This window comes from Chrysoperla carnea, chromosome 2 (assembly GCF_905475395.1).
Source record: "Chrysoperla carnea chromosome 2, inChrCarn1.1, whole genome shotgun sequence".
In the NCBI taxonomy this organism is placed as follows: Eukaryota; Metazoa; Arthropoda; class Insecta; order Neuroptera; family Chrysopidae; genus Chrysoperla; species Chrysoperla carnea.
The window spans coordinates 77,141,451-77,161,075 of NC_058338.1; the positions used below are offsets into that span (position 1 = coordinate 77,141,451).

Below are 19,625 nucleotides of genomic sequence, written 5' to 3' on the forward strand. Positions count from 1 at the left end.
CATATTGATGTTTACGAAAAAATGTTTCAGGCAAAAGTTGGTTATTTGTTTATAAGGAATATTTTTTACATTTAAACTTTTGTTCTATCTCTAACGGTTTACAAGATGAGTCCTACGGATCCAAGATCCCATTGACCTATGTTGCTCATTTACGAGCTCGACCCCACTTTTGACGTCTTGAGTACGCTGTTAAAATTTCAGGAAGGACGGATCGACTAATTAGGTGATTTTATGAACACCTATACCAAAATTTTGTTCTTAACATCAATATTTTTAAGCTTTACAAATTTGGCATTAAACTTAGTATACCTTGATATATTACATATATGCATGGTATAATAATACCAGCCAAGAATATTCATCGAAAAAAGTTTTAAAAAAATGGTGTTACCTTTGCCAATCGATTGATTATATCAATATTATTTCGCATGTAGTTATTTTGCAATTTATTAAAAGTGATTTCAAAAAATCACTAGTTTGTAGGTTTATTAAATTAAATCCCTTATTTCAAAAGCCGCAAATGTCATATTCCAAACAAGTATTAGGCTATATTGATTTTATTATCAAATTACTAGCAAACAAAATGTCAAAATTTGCGGGGTGAAACATTAGTGACGGTTTTGCGTCGAGTGTTAAAAATTATTATATCTTCATTATGGTAGCGCAAAGAAATAAAACCATTTTCTCTTACTCTTCCCGACACTTCTTGATCAATTCGTAACTTTCGTAAAGTGGGTGTTATTTCTATTTTAGGAAAACTAGCGTATGCGTAACTATGAGAAAGTTAAAGAAATGAAGCCTTGTCAACACCTAGCAGAAACACTTAGAAATTAATTTCACTTAGAGTAAGTGTAATGAATTCCACAAATTTTCTTATGAATTCACTTACACTTTTTGTTAAGGTAGTACCTACACGAAAGTGATATTCCAAGAATTTCTCAAAACTCAGAATATAAAATATTTAATTCATAATACACTTGCTGTTAAAATTAGAAGATGATTTACCATGCCATACATGAGATATTAGCAATTAAAAGTGACGCTATTTGTACGTGTACATGGGAGAAGTGTATAAAAATACACAAATTTACAAATATTATATTTATTTACCAATGAATGACGTCCACCATCTCTATGAAAAACTAATATAATGTAGAATACTATATTTAGAAAATATATAAATAAAAATAAAAATTATTTACCATATAGTTTCGATAAAAAACTTAAATAAATAACTCGTTTTAGCGATAATTTTTGTGGAAAGCATATAAAAACTAATGGTAAAGGTATATATCAAAGTATGTGTGTGTATACGTATAGAATATATAATAGTGAGTAACTACAGTCTTGTGAAAATAATATATGGTATATGTATAATAGTCATAGCACAGTTAATGCACTGAATGATAGTATTAGTCCAAAACTTTTTGACTGGACGGTCGCGGAGGAATTACCTTAACAAGAATAGAATAAAAAATAGGCTAGAGAAATAATATTAAAATATAATTTTGTTATCTGACATTTTATTCATTACGTAATTTGTATATCATATCTGTAATGAAATTGCCTATAAATAAAAATAAAGTAAATTACTATCGATATTATATTATTTCAAAAGTCTGTTTTTAGCCACGGGTACCGCAATGCGAAATTTCGCACGGATCGAGCTAGTAATAAATATAGGTAATTGACAAAAAGATTAATAATTTAACATTTATTTCGGCATAGAAACAGTGAATATGATGACAATTAGCCAAATGGTAAACAATTTTTAAATGTCATGTAAAAATAAAAAGTTCAAAATGAAAAACTAAACGATAAACAATTTCTCTCATAAAAATTCTATCCAAATATTTTACAAACACACATGAATATTGTATATATACCAAAAAACTGTTAAAACTGTGGAGAATAAAACTGATTAATATTCAAGAGATGGGTATGTTTTTTTGTACGCGTAGAGGAAAAGGTCATCTAGAAAAGTTTATGTTTTTTTGTGTAGCACTCACTCTAAATTCTGTTGCCATAATATGAAAATTTTTTTCCAATACGAAAAGTGTTATTATAAACTGCAGGTTTGCTCTAATAATAAACACTGAGTTTTTAAAAACTACGTTACCTTTTAATATTCGATAAGCACTTAGAATGAGAATAAACTTTGACAAGTTCAAGAAATTTTTATTTTTCTTTATAAATAGTTGGTATAGCATCTTTAGAAAATGTCACCGAAGTTTATTAATTAAATTCCAAGTTTTCACCTGGTGTTCAAGCATACTCAAACTAAGAAACAGTTTATGAAGAAGGAAAATGCGTATATGAAGAGTCTACCAGGTGACAATAAAAATACTTTATTGATTCGATAGGATAGATCTATGAGACAGAAAATTACAAGAGGGCAAGCAACCGAGATAATGGATTTCCTTACACTTTTCTTTTCAAGTAAAAAATAATAATAAAATTACCTTCTACCTAGATCACTGCACATTGGTGGGTAATTTGTGACGTCATATTTAAGTTTTAAACATAGAATGTTGAGAGTTTGGAAAATGCTACATAATGTACCTTTGATCAAAACAACGATCTGTTTTAACCTTCAATGTAAAATAAAATTAATGTTTAAATTTTATATTTATAATGAATTTTCGTTAATTATCGATCGAATCAACACAAAATAGGCTTTTTTGATAGGCCAACATGCTATGTATCTTCAATCAATACTTAGTTGAAGTTATGTTACTTGGCGCTCATAGTAACGGATGATGATTATTGATTATGAAGAGAAAGTTATCGGTTTTCAATATTTCACTTACAAAAAAGCAGCACTCCGAATACAACCGGTAAAGGTGATCAAAGGTACAGTAGGGTGGTAAATTACGATATTGTACTTTTAGATTATTAAATTATAAACATAGTTTAATAATTTTTATCAGTAGTTAGTATTAAACTTAAAAGCTCAAAAAGAGCTTCTATGTAACTGGTCCTTAAATCTGCTACTACAAAGTATTAAAGTGTGTTATTTTATTTATCGATTTTAAGACTCAATAAAACTGTGATAGTTAAAAACCCAAACTCTCTTTTTAAATCTTGAGCTTTGTATTGATATTTCAGCTTGACAGCTCTTTTCGTTTACGAACAGATAAACGGAAATGGACTTATTAGGAAAAAAAACAATCGAATTTTTTGCTGAGCGTAACACTCTTTAGGATGTACGAGCACCAAAGCAATTTTGGATAAAATATTTGATTTTTTTTATATGAAGTTGGACTAAGTTAAAATCAATTTAGGGGTGGTTGCCAGATTATTTAAATGACTTGACAATATAAAACGGAAAGTAAAATTTTTCGATATGTGGAGTAATTTTCCAAAAAGTATCCAAAATTGAAAATTTTGTTTAATTATTTAGTTTTCGATATTTCGAAAACTAAAGCAGATATCGAAAAATTGTAATATTATTATTCGTCTACATTCATGAAGTTATAACAAAATTCATCATCAAAGTTGAAAATAAGGTATCAATAATTTCAACCACAAATCTCACCTAGCCTTGGCGCTCGTACTACCTTAATTAGAATACTTTTTAAATACCGTGTATCCATAGATATAGATACATGTACGTTCTAGGTATTAAATAACTTAAAATGTAAATTTTTTCATTGGTTTTATCTCTCTCATTTTTACTATATAAACTAAAATGAATAATCAATAATTTAATAATAAATTCAATACCTGTCGTAATATTTTTTTATAAAAGTTTGTCTAATATTTTTTGTCTCTTTTATTTGTTTTCTATGGAGGAACAGAACAGGGCGATAAAATTTATTATTATTAAATAGAAAAAGTAGGTATCATCTAAATTTCGAACAACAAATAGATCGTTTAGATAAATTAAAAGGTCAATGGTCGCAAAAGTTTTCGAATTAAAATATAGCCAGAATGTCTCTAACTATCAATTTAAAATATTGGTTTATATGTTGGGAATACAATTTTCTTAATAATTGTCAAATTTTAATAGTTGTCAAGAAACCCGGCTTGTCAAAATAAGCTCATCAAGAGCAACAAAAAAACTCTTTTTCAAATTTTGAGTCCTAATTTGGGAGATACGGGTATGGCAAAAATTGATATATTTGTTCATTGACTGACTATATAATTCGATAACCAGTAGCCAATGATAATCTGTTGATATTAGTAAATTTCACTTAATAATAGAAGGGCCTTTTTAAAAAGTATAAAATTATTTAATTAGATCTGTGATATTTTTGTGAGAAAACAATAACAATTGTGTTTTAATATTATATCATTGTTGCGTAATTTGTTTGTTTACTAATAATCTAATGTTTATTCGCAAAAATATAATAAAAATATAAAAAGTGGGATTTGACCCAATCCAATTAAATAATTTTATACTTTTTTTTTAAATCCCTTCCATTATTAAGTGAAATTTACTAATATTTGCTGATTATCATTGGCTACTGGTTATCGAATGATAATCAGTGAATGAACAAATTTTTCAATATTTGCCATACCCGTATCTCTTAAATTAGGCCTGAGATCCAAATTTGGAAAAGCTTATTTTGGTAAGCCGGGTTTCTGCAGTCAATAACAGAACACGGTAGATACCTTTTAATAATTTTATAGAAGTTCCTAACGAGTAAAATAAACTCAATGTTCTGCTCTGAGTTTAATCAAGTTCGTAATAATATACAGTAATACCCCCAACTTGTTCTAACTAGGTTGAATTCGCGTAAGTCGAAGTTTGTTTGATATTACATACTAACGATTATTTTAGAAAAAAATGTTTCATAAAATCATGATTATCTTATATAAAATTTGAAAATCGCGTAAGCCGAAGTATTACTGTACTAACTATATTTAATATTAATATTCCGTTTTATCCCCCACGAATAATGTTGATCTAGTTTAAATATTTGTTTTAAAGAAAGCTCCTTGAAAAAGTTTAACTTAAAGGATAAGATAAGTTTAAGAATTTTAATTTAACTTCTTCGGATACTCCTTTTGCATCACTTTTCTTTTTAAGATATAGAAAATAATTCATATTTAAACAACATTAAATTTATGGAAAATAGTTCCGAGCAGTAAATCTCTGAAAAACATCTTTAAAGACGTTTGAAAAGATTCGATCCTAATTCTCAAGTGCAAGAGCTAATTTTACCAAAATATGTTTTGTTATTAAACAATTTGGAGTTGTGGGAAATGAACAAAACAGATAAAATTTATTATAATCATCTTCTTTTGATTACTCTCGGCTCTCGACTTAAGCGCAGTCTTCATTTTTCGTAGTCGAAATACAAGAAAGCAATATATTTAAAAAACCGGAAAATCCGTTGAATTAAATGTACTATTAAGCATGTAATTTTTATTTTTCGAAAAAAGATTTTGTTTCACACCTTTTTTAAAGACTCGTCTGATTATCAAATCTAAGTAGTGCCAAAGCTCAAGCTGTTCTGACCCTTAAATTTTCGTGAAAGCACATAATTGACGTTCTAAAAATCGTATTTAACTTATTGGGAAAATTATTGATGACGTCAAGCAGTACTAAATCGGCTTAAATATTTATTAAAAAAAAAGAAAAAAAACAGCAAGTGGTTTACGGAATGACTAGACCAATAAAAAAGTGGACTATTTTTTATTCGACAGTTCGTTCATACATTTTAACAGTTTTTTATAAATTACTATGGTTTCTTCATATCTTTCTAAATATTCAATGTCTGGTGAAACCTAGTTTAACCTTATATCGTAGTTCTTTTCTATACTACCGGTTGTCGCATGGGAAAATTATTTTTCCATTAGTAATATATTTTTTTATAATTACGGCTCAACAACTTAATAAAAGTATGGGAAAACGAAACTTAAAAAAAAAAAGCAATTTTAAATTTAAAATACCAACTTCAAACAATTTCGAATAAACAAAATCATCTACAAGCTGTTTTTTTTTTTTAATATTTTAAAAAAAAAGTTAATGTTTTTTTATTTCCCAAAAGTCTTAACCTTGGAAAAATATACAAGATGATTTAGTTTTATACCCATGAGATAATTCGAGAATACTTTATATTTTATAGTAATATAATCATTGGAATCAATTTTAGTCACATAAATTAAATTTTAGACTTTGCTAAATATAAACATTACGTAACCGATAAATTTTGGTGATAAATATTATATTGAAACATTTATAAAACGTTTATGAAATTGTTTTAATAAATAAAAAAACTCGCAAACAAGCACACCATTTTAAAAGAGGTTCTTTTAAGCTTTTAAAGTTATAATAGCTTCACAATAGTCCTTTGGTATATATAGGATATTGATACCTATAGTCGATTCACAACATTCTACAAAATTGAAAATTCAATCCATCAAGTGTCTCATGTTTTTATTGAAAATAAAATGAAGAAAATTAAATGAAAAATGATATTTCAATTAAGATAATTTAATTTTACCAATTAAATCTAATCAAATTTATAGACCGTGAATACTTAATGAACAGAAATTTCCATGATTATTATGATCTGCCTTTTTGAAGGATTTATTAACGTAAGTTAAGTAATAAATGGATAGTCAGTTTTAGCTTTATTCTCAAATTTATGGAAATTGTACTTTTTTCACTTTTCCTGTTGTCATTAACTTTATTTTAACGTATATGGCGGAAAAAAAACTCGATTTTCATAAGTTCGACATTTGAACCACAATTAAAACTTCTATATGTATACCTTTATTAATTTTTAAAAAAAGCAGGAAGAAATGAGCATGGAAAATTCACTTCGTTATGAGCTCACGGTATATCTAATATCAAAATTATTCGATTTTAAATAAAAATTGTTAAATTTTCGTTTTTTAATTGTTTACTGATATATTAAACATCAGTTAATGATTTTTCATTTTAAAATTTTTTTTAAAGACAATTTTCTATAAATTTTTTAAACTTATACATTTATATATTTTCTAAATATTGTTTCCTTTCAATCTTTGAAAAAAATTATTAATAAAATAATTATTGTCTATTCGATTATAAAGTAATTTCTGATATTTGTCATAGCCTCAGGTCCCGTGTTAAAAAATAGATAGTTGACAGTTTTTGTCTCGTAAACTAAAAATCAAAATTGGCCCTTATTTTAGTATATTGTGAATTATATTTTATATATTTTTTTAAATAAAATACCTAAAAAACGTTCATTTATCTTTCAATTCTTCTAGTACAACAAACATTTTAAATCTACAAAATTTATTCTGAGTTTGTTCGATTATTAAATAAAAATAAGCCTACAAAATGTACAAAAAATCGACCACAGAAATTCCAACATCAAAAATATTTTATGAAAAAATAAATAAAATAATACTTAAATGAATTATAATAATAAAAAATAATTTACTTACCGGTCCCAAATTAACAAATCCATTACGATTGGCAACATTATGCGCTAAATTATTGTCAACACCTTGACGAAATTTCACAAGAAAGCTATTTGTAAACAACTCCTTGGTGTAAACGACATGACAACTTTTGAATAATACAAATAATATCAGGCATACTGCCCCAAAGAGCTGTCCATGTCTAGTCGGCATTAGACAGCTGGTTGACAAAGAATTTGAATCAAATATGGAATGATTCTTCTATATGTTCTATTTTGTTGCGTTATCAATTCGATCTCGAAATATGATGTTGTTATCAACGTGTATGAAATAATACTAACAAATTTTTTTTTTTGTATTCTTTTATAATTCTTCAACGGCGGCAAATGCCACTCTGGCAATATGTTTATATGTAATGGTAAAGTATACCCGCTTCTATCGTATAGTCACCGCGCCGCGCCGTTTGTGACGTCAATTCGCATTGATTTTACGAGAGACATAGTTACCAGACCGGCGCACCTGATATCTTTACTAAAATATTATCACAATAATAGTAGAGATACAAATTATATGATCCAAATATCAACGACTATTAAATTTAAGTGTAGAATTATACCCATATAATATTTTACAACGTTCTATACAATAAGTTTTAGTCGTTAATCATGATGAGTAGGTAATAGGTACTATTATTCTATATTTCTTAAATATAGTAGCAATATAGAGGTTATATTTTCCACTTGAACATTCAATGTTGAATTTTCCACCTATCTTTAAATTCTAGTATCCTGTTTCAAGACTTTCTTTTATAGCCATTTTATAGCCAGTCTATATGAATCTTACGAAATTGCTCACTTTAAAAAGACCTAGATGAAGCTCAACCGGAAGTGAAGCTTTTTGAGCTAACTTTTTGATTTTTTTTAAAATGCCGCTAGAATATTTTTTAAAAGTATCTTCTTTCTTTTGGTTCTTCTTTTCAAAGAAAAATTTGAAAATGTTTTTAATTGTTTTTTCATGTAATTTTACAATTGAAAATGGTTTTTCTAAACTATAAATTCAAACGGCAGTGACGTCAACATATCGTTTTTAACAACGCTACCGCATGGTGAAATGATAAAATAACATTCAAAATGGTATGTTTCTAAACTTGCTTTCAATATATTATAACGTAATTTTCCATAGAAACAATCTGTAAAATAAAAATTTAGCGTGATTCCGATTGGCTCACTGCCCCAACTGGTGTAAAAACGTCACTACCGTTTCTTTTATTCAAAAATATACCTTTTTTTTTTAATAATAATTAATAAAAAAAATGGAATTGTTAATTTTAGAAAAAGTTACTTAAATATACTTTAGATGAATTATTCTTTCAGGTATATATATATGAATTTGTGACAAAAAAATTAATGCAAGTTTTCTATTCGACTTTAAATTTATTAACTTTATAAAAATGTTTCTTCTAGACCACCTAAAAAATAGATATGAATAGAGACGCAGCTTGATGGATACGTAAATTCGTCAAATGCCTTCTTTGCACATAGTCAAGACATACGCGTTTTAGCATTGTTTTACTAATACTGAAATAAGACGGCATTAATGAACATAGATGAATTTGAAAATAATTTCTTTTAATAAAATAGATGCCTGTCAACATATGTTAGCATTGACAAATGCATTTTTATACTTGATTGATTATCAGCATAACAACTTTTATTTCTTATAAACTTATCGCAAGCTGTTATCGCAAAAATTATTATATAAGAAGAAGATATCTGAATGAAATATTTAATATTTACTTTGACCAACATCCGAAAAAAACGTGTCTGATATACGACACAACAAAAAACTCAGTTTTTCAGCCGTCATACATAGCTACATGATTCAATATTTAGTCTAAATAAAGAAAAAAATAAAAAAATAATAATAAAAGTTAAAAAATTTTAAGTGTTCTACTAAAATGAAAATTTTCCATCCGTCTAATTGATCCATATAATGTTAGACGAGTAATTACAATACCACTTGATAATTGTCACATAGACTATTCGCTCCGTACAAGTAGGAAATCGAAAATTACTCATAACAGCCTCCTGTATCGCCGAAATTATCCACTGGAAGCGCTGGCGTCATTCTGATTCTCCCTGCCATAGCTATACGTACGGAGTCAATATATATTCTATTTAGGGTTTAATCTTTTCTCAAAACGAGTACTTTATTTTCCTTAGAGGATAATAATTTTTACGACTAACAAAACTTCGCATATTTTTCACAGCGCTTCCATCTTTTTTTATAAAATTTCAATACCCTATGTCTACAAAAGGACGATTTCCCGGCTAAAAATATATTGAGAAATTGTAATTATTTTCAAATACATTATCTACCATTTGATAAATACCCCGTATTTATAAAAATCTAAAAATACTTGGAGTTCATTTAATATAAAAAATAAACTATAAACCTAAGATCTAGAAATTTCTACATAATAGACTATCGTATACAAAGAAAGATTAAAAAAAAAAAACATCAGAAATGTTTCTTTTACTACATGAAAATTGTATCTCATCTACAAATGAATTTTATTTAACAATGACGAATAATTGAATCCAATTAAATTAAGTATTTGTTTGTACTGATGTAGAATTGATAATCAGATTGTTATAGTTAGTAGTGACTAGTGAGTAGAATTTCTATTACAACAGCTTCTAGTACTAAATTTAGAAAGATTGTTCCGTCATGTTCAACTTTATCATTACTGTATTTATATAGTGAAGTATACGTGCAGTATAAAGAGATTTCGTAAAATATTGAAGTTAAAAACTCCTATTTTATTGAACTATGAACAGACAATACTCTTCTGTAAAAAATACTCTTACAAAAATAACCCCGCAATATTCTCCTAGAAAAATATCCCGAGTAAAAAATATCTTTGTTGAAAATATTCCCACAAAAATATTCCCGCAAAAATATCCCTACAAAAATAGTCGCGCAATAATATTCCCATAAGGAGTAAGCATTGTTATGAAATAAATAATAGTTTAAAAAAAATACAAAAGCTGCACGCTTTTGTAACTAACTGAACTAAATAGTAGAGAATTATTTCTATGAATTTAAATTATTGTAGATATTTTATTGATAGATGTTGGTAAAATTAAAGTCCTTATAAAGTATTCTGCTTATAGAAAGTATTTTCTACTTTTTAGTTCCGCTAGTTATAATTTAAACTATTATTTATTAATATTATGGAATGTTATCTGCGCTTCCACCATAATTATTTGAATTATTTATATTATAAAATTGTTAATCCTAAAGATCCTAGTTAGGGCACACTATTACTATTGAATTATTGCACAGTCATCGATTCATGATATGAGTGCGACTTCATTCTGATGTTTTGAAGTGGGTGAAAATCACGTTCAAGGTTACAACCACGTTCCGTTACATACCAAGCTAATAAAAGCGCGTTAAAAAAAGCGAGACCCTATGATCCACAAGATGGCTCTGCCTTCAGCAGAATCGAGTAGCTTGTTGGATATTAGGATTTAAATCGATCTCCTTAATTATTCTAAAATATCTTATTAGCTAAAACATGCGTGGTTTATTCTTAAAGAAGCTTTTTAAAATAGGCATCTTGATTTGAGTTTGTAACATTACGTAGATATTTCACTTATAGATAGGATCATGTTATAAGACTTTATTTAACTTTCAATGTTTGTATGTATGTTCTGGTCAAATCTTGCAATTGAATTTAAAAGCAATTATCCTTAACCGATTAAGCTGAAATTTTGCATAAACGTTTAATTTTGATGGCAATGCATGGTTAGCTAAGTGGCGTCATTCTAATAGACGAACAAGATAGCTGACTAGTTATTTTTTATATTAATCAGATCGCAATACATTTTTATGTATGAAATGATTTAGTTTGAAATCATTTTCCCATCGCTTCCGCCATATTTCATATAAATACCTTTTTTAGTTTTAAATAATAATACTTTTTTGAGGACAAGCTTTTATTTTAGTAAAAAGTTAATAATAATTATTGTTGAGTCACACACACATAGTACTTGTAAAAGCTTCAGGCACTCCTTCAGAGCTTACAAATAGTCTTGTGCGAGTGACTCATAGCAATCATTATATTCTACTTTTTAGTACAATTAAAGCTTGTCATTCAAAAATTATTTTTTATTTAAATTTATGCCTCTCAATAATAGACTAGGTTTTTTTTTATTCAGTGTCAAATGCAATATTTTATTTTAAACAGGTTATTACGTTTCTATCAAGGACGCTTACTTTTGCGACACTTTGTATTTTTATTCTTGAAGTTATTCCATCTTGGAAATTTAACAGCCTACCATTATTCGTATATATCATTATTATGAGTATCTTTGTTAAGTGTTTTTTTAAAAGTACTTATACAAAAAATTTTTGTTAAACTGTCATGCGTAGACTATAATTTTCTACTAAAAAAATAATTGGCAAAACAACATTTATTTTACTATTTCAAAAAAGTAAATATAATAATTTTTAATCAGAAAAAAAAAACAAAATTATTATGATTGAGGTTTCTCGCTTTATCTACGACCCAAACAGAGGATCGTTATAAGTTTGAAACAGTTTTACAAAACTGATTTACTAGACTTCAATTGAAGCCAGATTTAAGCGAAAATATTTCAAATAAATACGATAAAGATCTGGAATTTTTTGGAATGGAGGCTGGGCAATAAAAAGTGCTCGATCGATCGACCGTCCGGCACCTTTTTTACAGCTTATTATTTTGAAATATTGAAAGTGATCTTGTGGTTACGGTGCCCGCTCCTCACGTGGAAAGTCTTCAAGTTAAAGCCCATCTACATCAATGAATTTAAAAAAATCAATAATACATAAATTATAGTGAAGAGAATGTAGTTCTTACCAAGTGTCCCACGACACCTCTCGCTTTGTTTCATATGAATGGGATCGCTGCTCATTGCATTCAGCATATCTATATTTGAACGTATCTAAATATAATTATATCGGCCTACGTCGTAATAATTATATTTATTAACTGTGTAAGCACATGAATAGATTTTGTAATCTCTTCTTAATGCTTCGGAAAATTATTATCGGAATTTAACATCTACACAAATCTTATAAAACACCTAAGAAAGCGGTAGGCAGGAAAATTGTATATTTTTATTATTATTTTAACTATCCTTTACTTTCTCTATAGCATACATGCTATCGTTACCGTGGGTAAAAGCTACGAAAACTTAATTTAGCTCTTTTTTGTATTCTAAACATAATGAAAATAAATAATAGTTTAAAAAAATAAAAAAACACCCATTTATAACTTGTTGAACTAAAAAGTAGAAAATAATTTCTGTAAGTGCAAAAAAAAAGTGAAAACAGTGATTACGAAAAAAATTATTTAATCGTAAAGAAACTTGAAGTGTTGAATTTCAGTCATTGTAAATATTTACAGATATTGGTAGAAGGAAGGCCATTATCAAATATCTTAAAATGGATTCCACGCTTTTTAACGATAAATTTTTTTTTTTTTCTCACTACCATTTATCTTCTTTTTTTGTGAATATTTTTATTTTTATTCGAGTTATTTAACGATAAAGAAATTTTTTTGTATTTTTCGAAAAATTTTTTTGCATTTATATTGCAATATTTACAAAAAATATATATCCGAAAAAATATATAAATAAAGTAAAATGAAAAGCGACAAGCATTAATTTTAGTTAACGTGGTAAAATCAGTTTTAATGCTGAATATAACATGAAAAGAAAGGTACGAAAAACTTTGTTTTCATTATAACTCAGTTAATTTTCAGGCAAATGGATTGAAACTTTTTCCATTTTCATGATATTTTATAGTACTTTAAAAGTGCACCATGTACTTTCTTCTAAAACTTTAAATTTTTCAGTTATTTGACGTTAAATACTCCGAATTTAAATCGCCAATAACTCGGAAAGTTTTGACTTTTCGAAATATACTCAAGGATTTTTTTTCGATTCGATTTCATTTTTAACATAAACTTATCCACCCTCTGGGCAAGCTCGCACAAATTTTTTTTTCTAACTTCTTTAAGTAGGTAACCTTTAAACAATGCAGTCGAACAGGTTCTATAAAGATTCATTGACTATCCCTGGATTCCGAGCTTTTAACATTTTTATACCTTACGGATCTCTGTTATTAGTTATTTAAAGTATTATTTATTAATATTATTGAATATTATCTGCGCTCACACCATCAAAAATTTTTTAGAAAATTGTAATCCAGAAGATTCTGATCAAGATAATAGGACAAAGCTATGAAACTGTATGTGTTATGGGTCGTTGATAAGTGTGCAGTTATGAAATGGATGAAAATTACGTTCAAAAGTTCCATTATATAGATACATAGATACATACCAAGCTAATAAAAGTGTGTTTATAAAAGTGGATAGGCTTACGACTTATGAAAAAAAGCTGTAGTTGCAGAGCTGAAAATAGTTACCATAGAATAATAAGAATAATACGTATTTAATCAAACATGAATGAAATACGATATATTCACTGATACGATACATTTTTCACGTGTTTTAGATGTACCTACGTAACTTTGTTGAAATGTCGAAATTTATTAAAATAAAAAATTCGACTATTCTATTATTCAAATAAATTTTATTTGTTGAAACATATTGTTATATACTCCAATCATCTTAGGGTTTCACCTCGAAATCTAACGAAATAAGCTGATTTTTTGTACAAACCTTTATTTTGATAGGACAAATGTTGTAAATTCACATATGGTAACGCGTTCGCACCCCTAGATATTCAAGGTCAAAAGTTTCGAAAATCATTTTTATACCATGCATATATGTAATATGCAAGGTATACTAAGTTTAGTCCCAAGTTTGTAACGCTTAAAAATATTGATGCTACCCACAAAATGTTTCTTATAAAAAAATAAACAACTTTTGTTTGAAACATTTTTTCGTAAACATCACTGTTTATCCGTGAGGGCGCAAATTAGGCGGAAATTTTATAGTATGTTCTATACTTGATTATCAGGTATGTATGTGTCACATGTATGTATGTGTTATGTATAAAGAAATCAACACTGACTATGCATGGTATTTCAACAATTTACTCAATCAATTGTTTGTTTTCACTTGTTTTTGTTAATATCTCGTTTCTTTTGCGTTCAATCGTATTAACATTCATTATAAAAGTTGAGAGGATAAAATTTTCTACAAATTTTGTCTGAAAGTTTTCTTTTGTATGCTGAACCGTCTTTGTAATAGAGGGCGCATACTACTTAAAAAATAATTTAATACCTTATATTTATAAATATTGACCCAGCACTGAAGTACGTTAAGCTGAGCGCACCATGTATTTCAAAAACGGTTCAGCATTCAAAAGAAAACTTTCAGACAAAATTTTATCCTCTATATAACTTTTATAATGAATTAATACGATTGAAGGCAAAAGAAACGAGATATTAACAAAAAAAAAACTGGTTTTCGAGATCTTTGACCTTGAATATCTAACGACGCGAACGCGTTACCATATGTGACTTTTGAGACAACATTTGTCCTATCAAAATAAAGTTTTGTACAAAAATAGAGCTTATTCCGTTAGATTCCGAGGTTGACCACTAATTTTAACTAAGATGATCGGGTTAATAATCTTTTTTTCATATGTATCCAAGTAAATCTATATTTTAAAAAAGTGTCAATACTCTTCGGTCGATTTTGATTGAATTTTTTGCAATCTCGTTCATATATCATGTATGTACATATCTGTCTATATCCAGATTATATATGACTGTCTGCCATTCGAATTCACCCATGGATTATCAAATTCAGTTTTTCCAATAATAAATCAAATAATACAATATTCGAAATATAAGTGTGTATTTGAAAACTATATTTGAAAAATATAATTATACAAGAAATACAGCGAACAATAGTGTTAATTGTTTAAATAGTCTGCATATACTAGATAGATAACAATTTTTATACCATGAAATATACATAGTATATTAAGATTAGTCCCAAGTTTGTAACGCTTAAAAATATCGATGGTACGAACAAAATTTTGGTATAAGTGTTCATCAAATCACCTAATTAGTCCATTTTCGGTTGTCTGTCCGTCTGTCTGTCAAGACGATAACTCAAAAACGAAACATGATATCAAGCTGAAATTTTTATAGCGCGCTCAGGGCATAAAAAATGAGGTCGAGTTCGTAAATGGGCAACATAGGTCAAATGGGTCTTGGGTCCGTAGGACCCATTTTGTAAACCGTTTGAGATAGAACAAAAGTTTAAATGTAAAAAATGTTCCATAAAAAAATAAACAATTTTTGTTTGAAACATTTTTTCATAAACATCAGTGTTTATACCCGTAAGAGCGCAAATTAGGCGCAACTTATATAGTATGTATTATATGGGAATATCAGTTATATATGTGTGACATGTATGTATATGTAATGTGACAGTGTAATCAACACAGTCTATACATGGTATTTTAAGAATCAACTCAGTCAATTGTTTGTTTTCACTTGTTTGAATTAAAATTGTAAGAAGTCTTGTCTCGTCACTCGTCAGCTTATCTAACATACCAGGCCCATGTGGCATTTAAGGCAGAAAAAGCTCACCGCTGTTTAAAAAAATCCCATATTGTATGCTTATTTTCTGCTCCGTAGTGTAGTTTATGACCTTTAGTTTTTCTTACAAGCATATAAATAGTTAATAGTAATTATTATTTTCATTGCAAATATTAAGGTAAAATATTCTACCGCGGTAATAATGTACCATGTAAAATCAAACAGTTTCTTGAAAGATGCTACTATCTACGAAACAGCATTTCTATGACAACCAAGTTTAGTTACCAGGAGGAAAGCAATTGAGGAAATGAATATCCATGCGTTTTTGAATTCAAGTAAAACAGAAATTTTTTTACTATTTTTTACTTTTTATTAATTTAATTTATTTATTTTCAAGGTTTTTGTTCTGTTTTTTTTTTCGAATTTTCCATACAGAAGTTTTTCCATACAGTTTAGATAAAAACGGACTGAAAGGTTTTACTCAAAATTGTTTTTTCCTATCAAAATTGTTTATTCGTATAATTGGTTCTGCGAAATCTAGGCACTCGAAAAAAAAAATTTCCAATAAATCCAATACAAGCGATTTGTTTTTCTATAAAAACGATTTTTGTTCAAATTGAATGAACAAACACTGAGCTTGATTATTGTTATCTATTACTGTCAAACTATTCGATTTACAAAAAAAAATGTTTCAAACAACAAATGTTTGCATAGTTATAAAGAACAACTTTCTAATTTAAAGCGTTTATCTACTGTTTGTCAGTTATGAATTAGAGAGAGGCTTGTATTGAACCTGATAATTTAGCTTGAATATAAGATGTGTGATTTTATCGTAAACCATACAAAGAATCGACTTGAAATTTATACAGAAGGTGTATTAAATACTCATTTATTGGTACACAAAATTTCAGAATTTTGGTAACACTTTCGTTTTGGTATCGAAACACATTAACTTCCCAGTATAGGAAAGTTCCTGTAATCCGATCGAAAATCCAAAACACAATTTTCAGCATAATATCTTTACGTTTCCATATAATAATATTTATTTATTGTTAAATCATTTCAAAATCTCATATTAGTGGAGAGCTGTTAGATTTTTACTTCGGAATCCAGAGATAGTCCATGAATCTTTATAACTGCCTTTATGACTGCCTTGTTAAAAGTGGACATTAAAAAGTGAAAGACAAAAAATTGTGCGATCTTTTTCAGGAGGTGGAGAGCACCCCTTCTCGAGGGTGGAAAAAATTATGCTAAAAATGACAATGGTAATCGATTAAGGAATGAATTTTAAGCAAAAACTGTGATTGAAACATATTTCGAACCTATTGGCGATTAAAATTCGTAGTATTTAACGCCAAATAACTGCAAAATTAGAAAAAAAAATTGCTCGTACCGCTTTTTTATTTTTTATTCATCACAAAAAAAAAGATGTATTTACCGCGGTAGATAAAATTAATGCTTGCCGCTTTGCAATTTATTTCGAAAAAATAAAAACCAAAAATGTCTTTATCGTTAAATAACTCAAAAAATAATAAACTTACAAAAAAAATCTCGGGGACAAAAATTGAGCTCTTTTTTCGCAAAATATTTTACCTTCCAGGCCTTTTTTTGGAATTTTAATATTTTTCATGTTATTTAAGGATAAAGACATTTATTGTTAGTTTTTTCGATAAATTTTTTTTTTGTTATATTTAAAAAAATATATATCCAAAACTGCTAGAACTTTTTGAGCATGTTACCAGTACCTAAAAAAGTAAATTGAAAAGCGGCAAGCAATAATTTTAGTTCCCATGGTAAATTCATCAGTCTTTGTGCTGAATATAACATAAAAAGAAAGGTACGAAAAACTTTTTTGTCATTATAACTCCGTCAATTTTCATGCAAATGACTTTAAAATTTTTGCATTTTCATGGTGTTTTATAGTACTTTAAAAAGTGTGCCATGTACTTTCTTCAAATAACTTCAATTACCATTAATTAAATTATTCGAATTTCAATTACCCATAGCTCGGAAAATATTGACTTTTCGAAATATACTTAAATGACTTTTTTTGCTTAGAATTCATCCTTCTATCGATTCCCGTTCTTATTTTTAACATTAACTTTTCCACCCCCAAGAAGGGGTGGAAACCTTGGACAAGATCGCATAAATTTTTGTTTTTAACTTCTTTAAGTAAGATTTAAACAACGCATTCGAACAGTTTTTATAAACATTCATTGACTATCCTTGGATTCCAAGCTTTTAACATATTTATTAGACCTTACGGATCTCTGTTATATATTTAAATTTTAATTATGATCATAGGTACAGCACTATCCCTTAGTACAAAAACAATGCCTGAAACGATTTATTGTTTATACCATAAAGGTAGTATTTGAATAAAAAATTTATTCTTTACCATCATAAATACAATAGAGTAAAAATGGTTTTACCTTAAGGCTATCAGAAAACTGTATATAATCTATTTCTTATTTATTTTGAATTAAGTTTAATCGTATACAATGTAACAAATAGAGAAAATAGGTTTAAGGGGACTTTCTAGTTTAAAATTTTCAAAAGATCAATTTTTACATAAATATGTTCCTTGGTATCATTGAAATATTCTCCTAAAATTTTATGAATAAATTCCAAGTAGAAAAAAAGTTATAGCTATATACGTGAAACGATACCAGCGTTAATTCGAACCGGTTTCTATATACAGAGGAAGTCGCCACACTACAACTTTAAACGTGTTTTTTAAGAACCAAAAGGTTTCTGATTTGTTATAATGAAACCTAGACAATAGTCCTCTAAACAGTTAGAATACTACCCCTCCCTATTTCTGTATAAGGGTACATTTACCCCAAAAAATAGTGTCTTTTTGAAATCTTTAGAAAAACGTGTATAAAAACGATAAAAATGCTCAAATGCACTTCTTGAAAGAAGTTGCCTGTAGCGGAAAAACTGGACCAAAAGGGTCATAAATTTGTTTTTTAATTAAAACATGTATTAAGTAAATAACTTACAAAAAAACAGGGACAGATCGTCAATTTGTGGGGTCCTAGGCTGATATATACTACTTAGGGACCTGCCTTTTTACTCAATTAATTTCCATATTGTTTTCAAAAACTGTTTTCTATAGTAACGTAGTTTTACTTCTCACTTCCTAAATAAACTTATAAAGGCAAACGAAAAACCTCTTTACCAAATTTTGATCTGAGACTTATTTTCCGAGATATTTAACCAAATCAATTAAAAAATTTATCCAACGACAGAATACTGGGTGAGGTTTGGTAAAAATTTAAAAAAGTGAGATAGATAATTTGATAATTAAATTCAACGATAAAGACAGCAATAATTGTTGGCTTTATCGTTGCATTTAATTACCAAATTATTCAACTCACTTTTAAATTTTTATTCAAGCCCACTCAATAATTACCATGGTATATAATAATACACATAGGATATCGGGTTGGATACTGGGTCGGGGTTTATTTAGCAAGTGAAGAGTTCTGTAGTCAAATATAGAACACCTTGTATAATATGACCTAGAGTTTGTATACAGAATGTTCAATTTACATCTAGGCATATAAATATCACGAGTATGACAGAGTACATGCGTTAAGCAATGCATCTAAGTTAGTATTATAGGTGTTATATGAAATTGCAAAAGTGACTTGTATCGTGGCTTATTACTGGAGTAAATCTAA

At 27.9% G+C, this 19,625-nt stretch overlaps 1 protein-coding gene across 1 annotated transcript in view; it reads right to left on the reverse strand.

The window, feature by feature from the left end:
* The window catches only part of LOC123292934 (neuroendocrine convertase 2), a 100,703-nt gene extending 92,956 nt beyond the window's left edge, over positions 1–7,747 (reverse strand). Inside the window, exon 1 of the mRNA XM_044873647.1 lies at positions 7,390–7,747. Coding sequence (XP_044729582.1) covers positions 7,390–7,578 — 189 coding nt within the window. The 5' untranslated portion in view covers positions 7,579–7,747. The remainder of the gene's footprint in view (positions 1–7,389) is intronic.
* Positions 7,748–19,625: the final 11,878 nt, after the last annotated feature.